This window comes from Miscanthus floridulus, chromosome 10 (genome assembly GCF_019320115.1).
Source record: "Miscanthus floridulus cultivar M001 chromosome 10, ASM1932011v1, whole genome shotgun sequence".
NCBI lineage: Eukaryota > Viridiplantae > Streptophyta > Magnoliopsida > Poales > Poaceae > Miscanthus > Miscanthus floridulus.
Window position 1 is genome coordinate 11,000,299 of NC_089589.1, and position 9,744 is coordinate 11,010,042.

Here is a 9,744-nt window from a genome sequence, read left to right on the forward strand (position 1 = left end):
TTCTATATACTTTTGTATTTATATACAATTTTGGATGGATATTGTGTAAATCAAATAATACTTTCACTTAGTACTTAGTTTGATAACATGTGAAGGATTCTAGTAATTCTTTTGGTTGCACCTTGAATACAATTATTGACTAATATTGTAATCACGGTGCAAAAAATAAACAAATTATTTGAAAATACCTCTGAATATGCTGAATCATCAAAGGAGATGATACAATAATGGATAATAGATGACATCAGTGGCCAATTCTTAAATAAGTTTTTCCCTTTAGTTGAGCTACTATCTTGCTCAAAAGATTCTTCAAAACAAGTCAATCGAACATTGGAATATCTAGCTTCTCGTCCTTCCTTGTCATCTCGTTTGTGTTTGTGTAATGTCTCCTGAAATGTTATGAAACATGTATTTGACAATAAAAAACAAGCTAGTGGGTAATATTACTGCATAGGTTGATAGGATCTAAAGACAACATAAACTGGTGTGGCAAACTATGCTTGTGCATTCAACAATAATATTATAACAAATGTTGACATAACTAAGGAAGAAGTATATAGACAAATGTTTGTTTGACAATAGATAGTGGAAATGCATACTGACATGATAATTTAGAAACAATTTTGTCACTTAGAACGAATATGTAGTGTATGAAATTATGAACTGTAATAGCCTTTTACAATCCTACAATGATCAAACATAAGTAAAATAACTAAACTCAAGTTAGTTGTTTAGATCAAGCACCCTGACTGTAACACCCCACGTTCAAAATCTGCTTATATAGAAGTCACAAAAAAATTCTGCTTATGTGGCCCAGCTCCGAACGTGGAACAAGCCTGCATACACGTAGCACCTCACTTACACTTTCGTCCTCGCTTCAATTCGTGTAAAAGGATTAACCAAGAGGTCCTACATTTGGAAACAACAAGGATTATATATATAAGCTGGCCCTCACCCTCCTAAACTTCCATGATGGTACTAGACCCACCAACTATAAATCCTCATGTGCCACATGGTCCCAACTTCAACAACTACTACATGCTTTTAACGGTTGCTGGGGTGTTACAACCGAGGAGATAAAATATGGCTAAAAATGTTAACATTTTTAGATAATGGTACAAGTTGAATTGACTACTATGGCCAAAATGCAATGTGTTTTCCTGCATAAAAGAGCCAAATTTCTCTGGTAGATCCTAATCCTTCAACTCTTATTGTAATGGATGTCCCATAGTCAAGAGGATTTCTCTTCCCGACACCTCATGAGATTACAGTTGAGCCTGTATTTCTTTGTAGGAGTTGGCTCGAGAAGGTAAGCAGATGATCAGCCAATGTTTTGTAAAGTTCAATTGCAACATTCCTATTACAACATTTAGATATTATTGTAGGACCGTAATGGAATGTTAATGCATTGACACAAGGAAGAATACTTAGTTGCAATGTTCCTATTACAACGCTTCGATATTTTCATGAGATTTCAAGAGATAATAAAATGCTATGAAATGAAGCACAAAAACAAATATAACTTAATATAGTGTCCAATATAGCAACAACAATTTACTTAATTTACATACCGGGAGCCATATGCAGCTTATGAGAATAATAAAGCAAAATATCGACACACATAAACAAGGTAACAAATAAGGGAACCTGCCAAAAACATAGCCACAATTAGTAAGTGGAAAAACCATTGAAACTATGGTGACTATGAATTATCTGCTTGTAACAAACAATACCTCCCAAATAATGAGTTGGCATCAAACAACTTAGGATATTTTCTGCTGGCTATGAAATGAGAGTAGAGAATAAAGTGTAATGAATGGAGTGATATATGAATAAATAAATGATACAAAATTCTATGAATGATAAAACCTTTCTGGTACCTGTGCAAGATATCCACCGATAGCTGGCCCAATGACAAGAGCTGTTGCCCATGCTGTACTAACCTAATGATACAGAAAGAAGATGTCACAACATGCATGGTTGCAAATAGTGAAAACATGTTGCTATATCGTTTGAAATTTTACGAGTGACAATCCAATAGCTTGATGCTCGACTCGACAAACTTCAACAACATATGCCTATATAAAGTAAAAAAATCCATGTTACTAACATTACATGCTCCAATACATCCACATATATTTAAATCATTCAGTTATCATACTTTTATTGGGCCAAGGAAACCATTTAAAGAACCAAGAAGAAATCGTGTTACAAGAGCCATCCAATAGTGCACACTTAGTCCGAACAAAGTGTTAAACACAACCCTGAAATAAAAATAGAAGGGCACGAATAATCAAAGATAGAGCAAATAGAGGGAGTTGAAATACATGTCCTAGCTAATAAATAGCTTAATTTTGATCATATACAAATAGAGAAAGAAATACTAACACAGAGAAAATTCCAAGAATGATAACTAGCTTCCTCCCAATACGGTCAGCTACCATTCCCCAAGCAGTGGAAGTCAAAGCTCGACCAAGCATGTATGATGCACCTATATAAATATAAAGTTTTATATTAATATACATGTTATATAGTTATAGGTAGATACAGACTTTAGACCTAATAATATTATAGTGTCTGGAATCGTTTACCCACAAATCCGGCATAAAATCCAATATCTTCTTCTCTTGTAGTAGTGTGCAAATCTCTTACCTATTGGTGAAACATAAATCACACAATATGTTAGTCTCATACAACTAAGAAGGATTGAGAGATAATGGCCTGAAGGCTACTACAAAAGGTGGATAAGGCCACATGAGTACGTAGTGCTTGCCACATGTGTGCACAAGAAACATAAATTGTATGTGTATATGGTCCAAAGATTTCTACTTTTTGTGTTGAGTGTCAAGTCTATTAGGCATATGGCAAGATTTTTACACATGGTTGATCAAATACCATAACTTCATAAACATCACAACTGTGCAATATATTTATGCATGGCATGCAATGTCTAGAATCTGAAGCAACTAAAATCTAATACTAAATGCAACATATGACAACACCCAAGTCTTGTGGAATTAGATTGCCATACCATGAAATATACGAAGGGATACAAAAATGATACTGGTAAACCTAAAATCAGAGAAAAGGACATAGAAGAGTTAGAAACCAGCACTATACAATAATGAAAAAAATACACATATATGCATAGAAGAAATAAGAACAATACAACAAACAAAGGATAAAAATATGAAATTCTTGAATATCATAACATGTATTAAGTGCATTTGTTCATTCGTTTGTACCAATGCGTCCCATACACTATTTGTCAATGTTGCCTAATTTTTGCGCTGAATTGTTTACCTATGAAAATCCTACGTGGTCCCTGATAGCCTATATATGGTATACAGCCAAACTGATAAAAAGCTTCAGGCGGAAGAAATAGATACTCTTAATCCAAAATATAACTAAGGATTTCTTTTATAGAAATTTCAGGACAAATGTTAAGAGATAAGAACAGATTCACATGCCACTCGTTAAAACACGTTACCCAACTGATTGGCTGATTTTCTTTTTCCTGCTGCTGTTCGTTCTTTTTTTATATACATATAAAACAAGTTGTTCAGCTTAATCAGCCTTCAAATGGCAGGAAACCAAAAACAGGCAACAGGAAACACATAAGTAGCACTGGATTTCACTTCAAATGGTGGTGTATTAATTTACCCTTTGGGACGGGAGAGTGTGTGTATATATATAATCCATAGAGACTAGACAGACAGGAAGAGAGAATTTGCATGCAATCCATGTGTTTGTTTGTGCATACAGGAGACGAAGATGATGATCCAGACATGGAAGAAGAGCCTGTACGGGATCCCTGGGTTCTCTGCCTTCCTCCGGTCCATGACGCAACCGGGGCACCCGTCGAAGTACACCTGGGGCTTCGTCTCCAAAAACGGCGCCGCTGCCCCGCCCTCGACCTCACCGTCGGCCATCTTGTCTTGTTTAATTTCTCTCTCACCTACCTTTGTCCTGGAGGTCCCTGCTAGCTGCTACTGGGCAGCGATGAGTATATAGGCAAAACTAGTGACGTCGTGGATGTGTGTGTGCGCGCGCGCGCTCTCCTGGCATCTGGAGGGGAAACTCCAAAAGTCTAGACGTCGGATGGGATAGGAGACAGAGGAGGGGCGCGGCGCTATTTATGGGAAGGAATACTTGAGCGACGCGCCATCTCGGAGGTTGTAGCAGCTATGGACTCGGCGGCGTCGGCGCGGTGTCCGACTGGGACACGAGACAGAGGAGGAAGGAGGAGATGCCTGACCAGTGGGCCCAGTCGGTCAGTGGCGGAAGGAGACGCACGGGTGTGGGCGCGTCCAGGCTGGGCGTCCAGCTGGGCCGGCAAAGCTGGGCTGGCTCCAGCGGCTTGCGGCATGGGAGAGCGTGGGCCGACACTGGAGCAGGCCGAGTGGACCACTGCGGGGAGAGAGTGATGCAGGCCGCCGCAGGGAAGATATGGGCCGCGGGCAGCAGCAGGCCTACGGGCCGAAAAGAGGAAGGAGGAGGGATTTTATTCTTTTCTTTTTCCAATTTCTTTCCAAAGCATTTTTGAAGGCAAAATTCAAATCAAGTTCAAACTTGAGTTCAAATCAAACCATTCCAAAAATAAATATGCAGCAGCATGAAGGCACATTCATGGTTGTTAACCTATATTTGATTTTAATTTGATAAACTTTATTATTCTTCCTAAATTTAAATGCTCACAAAAATGCTCAATAAATCAATTTCTCCTATTTTAAAATATTTTAAAATTTAGGGTGTTACAATTCTACCCCCTTAAAATGAATCTGGTTCTCGAGATTCGGACGATGCTTACTCAAATAACTGTGGGTATGTTTTCCCCAGATCCTCTTCTCTTTCCCAAGTAGCCTCATCTTCTGTATACTGATTCCACTGAACCTTACACATCTTTATAACTTGGCTCCTTGTAACTCTTTCTGCCGTCTCCAAGATTCTTACCGAAAACTCCTCATATGTGAGATCTTCCTTAACTCTAAGCTCCTCTAATAGTATCTGCTCCTCAGGTACTCGCAAACACTTCTTCAGCTGAGACACATGGAACACATCATGTACACCTGACAAACTCTCAGGCAATTCCAACTGATAAGCTACTTCACCACGTCTCTCCAAAATTTTGAAAGGTCCAATATACTTTGGTGCCAACTTTTCCTTCATGTTAAACCTTTTCACACTTCTCATAGGTGACACCTTCAAGTAGACATAATCACCTACTTCAAAAACTAATTCTCTTCTTCTAGTATCGGCATAGCTCTTCTGTCGAGACTGAGCCACTCTCAAGTTATCCCTGATCACCCTTACTTGCTCTTCTGTGTCTCTCAAGACATCTAGTCCGAACACTTGAGTTTCCCCGTTTGGTTCCAAAACAACGGGGTTCTACACTTTCGTCCATACAAAGCTTCGAAAGGTGCCATATTGAGACTTTTCTGATAACTGTTGTTGTACGAGAACTCTACATAAGGCAAACTCTTGTCCCAACTTGTACTATACTGCAACGCACAAGCTCTCAACATATCCTCTAATATCTGATTGATTCTCTCAGTTTGCCCATCTGTATGAGGATGATATGCTGTACTAAAATTCAACTTGGTTCCCAACGAACGATGTACTTGCTGCCAAAAATGAGATGTAAATTGGGTACCTCGATCGGACCCAATTTTCTTGGGCACTCCATGTAGACATACTATTCTCTCCATATATAACTGAGCTAACCATGGTCCATTATAAGTAGTCTTGACCGGTATAAAGTGAGCAACTTTAGTTAAACGGTCTACTATTACCCAGATTAAATCATAACCCCTCTGAGTACGTGGTAGCCCAACTATAAAATCCATACCAACTTCTTCCCACTTCCACTCAGGTATCTTCATTGGTTGTAGCAATCCTGTAGGTCTTTGATGTTTGGCTTTGACTCTCTGACATGTATCACACAAAGCCACATATTCAGCAACATCTCTCTTCAGTCCGTACCACCAATACTTCTCTTTCAAATCTAAATACATCTTAGTATTTCTAGGATGAATAGAGTAAGCAGACTCATGTGCCTCATGAAGAATTGCCTCACGTATAGCCTTATCCTCAGGCACACATAGCCTTTTCCCAAACCAAAGAGTTCCATTGTCATCCATATGGAATCCTGGTGCCTTACCAATCACTATGTTTTCCGCTATCTCTCTCAACTTCGCATCCTATAACTGTACTTTACGTATTTCTTGCTCCAATTTAGGCTCCAACACCAACTCCACTGCATTAGTGACAAAGCCCAAATTTAGTCGCTCAAGCTCAGCACACAACTCACTTGACATCGATGTCACTTGCACCTCATTGGCATAACTCTTCCTACTAAGAGCATCGGCAACAACATTCGCCTTTCGAGGGTGATAGTGCACCTCTAGATCATAATCTTTGATCAGCTCTAACCATCGATGTTGTCTCATATTTAGATCTGTCTGAGTGAAAATGTACTTCAGACTCTTGTGATTAGTATAGATGTCACTCTTATGTCCAATGAGATAGTGCCTCCATATCTTCAGAGCATGAACCACCGCTGCTAACTCCAAGTCATGAGTAGGATAATTTAACTCATGCTTTCTCAACTGTCGGGATGCATAAGCCACTACTCTGCCTTCTTGAATAAGAACACATCCCAGTCCTTGACAAGATGCATCACAATAGATCGAGAAGCTCTTGTTCAGATCTAGCAAAGTCAATACTAGGGCTATAGTCAATCTCCTCTCCAACTCTTCAAAGTTAGCTTGGCACTTCTCGGACCACACAAACTTAGCATTTTTCTCCAACAAAACTGTCATAGGCTTGGCAAGCTTAGAGAAACCTTCAATGAACCTTCTGTAGTATCCTGCTAATCCCAAGAAACTACGAATCTATCCTACATCTATTGGTGGCTTCGAATTCAATACATCTTTCACCTTGCTAGGATCTACTGCAATTCCACCATTTGAGACAACATGGCCTAGGAAAGAAACTTCCTTCAATCAGAATTCACACTTGCTTTGCTTAGCATACAACTTGTGTTCTCTGAGCTTCTGCAAGACCAACCTTAGATGTTCAGCATGCTCTTCTTCTATTTTGGAGAATATCAATATATCATCGATGAATACCACCATGAACTTATCCAAAAACTCCATGAACACCTTGTTCATCAAGTACATAAAGTAGGCAGGTGCATTGGTCAAACCAAATGACATAACATTGTACTCATACAAACCATACCTCGTAGTAAAAGCTATCTTGGGTATGTCTGTTGCACGAATCCTCAATTGATGGTAGCCAGAACGAAGATCAATCTTAGAGAAAACACAAGCACCTCTCAACTGATCAAACAAGTCATCAATTCTAGGTAACGGATACTTATTCTTGATAGTAACCTCATTGAGTGACCAATAATCAACACACATCCTCTGAGTACCATCCTTCTTATCAACAAATATAACCGGTGCTCCTCAAGGTGATGAGCTAGGATGAATAAAACCTTTCTCCTGTAACTCCTTAATTTGTTTCTTAAGTTCTTCTAATTCCTTAACCCCCATTCTATATGGACGCTTAGCTATAGGTGCAGTTCCAGGTAATAATTCAATAATAAACTCAATGTCACGGTCAGGTGGCATACCTGGTAAATCATTGGGGAGCACATCTAGAAATTCATCCACCACTGGGTCCTCCTTGTTGCCGCTATCATCAAGCTGGTTCACTGTGGCTGTCGGCTATGCTTGTATTACAACATCAACATTGATTCTTTCTCCATTTGGTGCGGTCACAACGACTACCTTTTCTTTACACTGGATCACTGCCTATTGTTGCTTTATCCAGTCCATACCTAGAATCACATCTATACCAAATGCTCTCAACACAATAGGGCTCACTTTGAACTCTACCCCCCTTAAGAATAGACTAGTCAGAAGACAACAATATGAAGCTTGCATACTTCCACCCAGTGAGTTTACTAAGATAGGATTTTGCCTAGCACACAATGGTATGCTATGGTTTCTAACAAATGCTTGTGATATGAATGAATGCGAAGCTCTAGAATAAAAAAGAACAATAGCGGGGTTTGAGTTGACATTGAACGTACTGAGCATAACTTTTGGTTCCGCAAGCACCGTCTCGGTAGACACATGGTTCACTTTTCCTGTGTTGGGTGCTGGCTTCTGATAGCTATTCTACCTTTGAGGGGTTTGCTGATTGGGCTTCTCAGGGCAATTATAAGACAGGTGACCTTCTTTACCACAATGAAAGCACTTGCTGGGGGTGCTAGGGGCACTAGTCTTCATGGGAGTGTTGTTAGGCGCTCCCTATCGTGGTGTCTACTGACCACTCTGCTGCTGAGGACGTTGATTGGCGTTTTGCTGCTGGTTCTGATTGCACTAAGGATACTGACCACGATTCCACTGACTGGGTGGTCCCTGGAACCTCTGTTGAAAGCCTTGCTGAGGGTTGGTACGTGGACGAGTATTGCTCCTAGAGGCCTATCCCTAAAGCCTCCTCTTCTTGGCCTCCATCTCCTAGCGCTTGTTGTCAATAACAATAGCACGATTCACCAGTGTCTGAAAATTTGGGTAGGTATTGGACATAAGCTGGAGCTACAGACCATCATACAGACCCTTGAGAAAGCTGCGTTGCTTGTCAGCATCATTAGCCACTTCATTTGGAGCATAACGTGACAACTGAGCCAACTTGTCACGGTACTCAGCGACGGACATGGATCCCTGCTTTAGAGCTCTGAACTCCTCCTGCTTGAGCTCTATCAGTCCCTCAGGTATGTGGTAGGATCTGAAATTCTCTTTGAACTCCTGCCAGATGATAGGAGGAGCGTTGGCGGGCCGTCCATACTCGAATGACTCCCACCAGTCTTGAGCTTCTCCCTGGAGCTGTCCTGAAGCGTACAACACCTTCTGTTGATTATCACATTGTGCTATGTTGAGCTGCCTCTCCACTGCACGAAGCCAATCATCTGCTTCCAGTGGATCAGTGGCACGAGAGAACACCGGGGGACGGCCCTTCAAGAATTCACCATGCTTATCACGTGGTGCTCCACCACCCTGTTGGTTCTGCTGATTCTGCACCAACGTTTGCATGAGCTGCGTCTGTACTGCCAAGAGTTGTTCAATAGTCGGTGGTGGTGGTGGCGGATGTGGGGGAACACCTCCATGACCTCGGCCTCTTCCTCTTCCAGACATCTGCTATCAACATTCAAAATTTAAAAATTTCCAAGTTAGAATACTTTCTGAAAATTTTCTGGACGAATCTCAACATTAGCAGTTCTGTAAAACAGTCATATCTCGAGTTCTAGAATTCCAAATAAGACGTACTTTATATGGTTGGAAAGCATAAGAAATTATCTACAACTTGTATTCATACCACATTCCCAGATTCTGTCTTTAGGTTACTCAAAAACAGGATACAACCGAAACTGTTTTTAGATTCCAGACTGCACAGAAACTTTAACTTGAGACAGAGATATCTCATGAACCTGATCAGATATGGGGGTGATTCCAGAGGCATTGGAAAGATGCTTAAGTCTAGTTGTTCCCATAAAAATTTCATAATCTTTAGTCATGTAGATTTTAATTGGCATTAAGATAAAGGCAGACTGCTCCGAAAAATAGATTCCGAGAGAACAAGATGTAACATACCCAACTATTCATTTATTGACCCAATCTTTAATATTCTTAACTATGGAACTTGCGGACATGCCCACAAAGTTCCAGCACACAT

General features: G+C 40.3%; 1 protein-coding gene across 1 annotated transcript; it reads right to left on the bottom strand.

Annotated features, from left to right (window-relative positions):
- Positions 1 to 67: 67 nt before the first annotated feature.
- On the bottom strand, positions 68 to 4,069 carry LOC136488001 (protein ZINC INDUCED FACILITATOR-LIKE 1-like). Its single transcript, XM_066485062.1, has 11 exons — positions 3,764 to 4,069; positions 3,032 to 3,072; positions 2,592 to 2,652; positions 2,389 to 2,491; positions 2,162 to 2,264; positions 2,025 to 2,078; positions 1,870 to 1,943; positions 1,734 to 1,775; positions 1,572 to 1,647; positions 189 to 389; positions 68 to 121 (listed from the first exon to the last, which is right to left on the bottom strand). The coding sequence occupies exons 1-11, from the start codon at positions 3,930 to 3,932 to the stop codon at positions 68 to 70; spliced, it is 978 nt and encodes a 325-aa protein (XP_066341159.1). The 5' UTR covers positions 3,933 to 4,069.
- Positions 4,070 to 9,744: the final 5,675 nt, after the last annotated feature.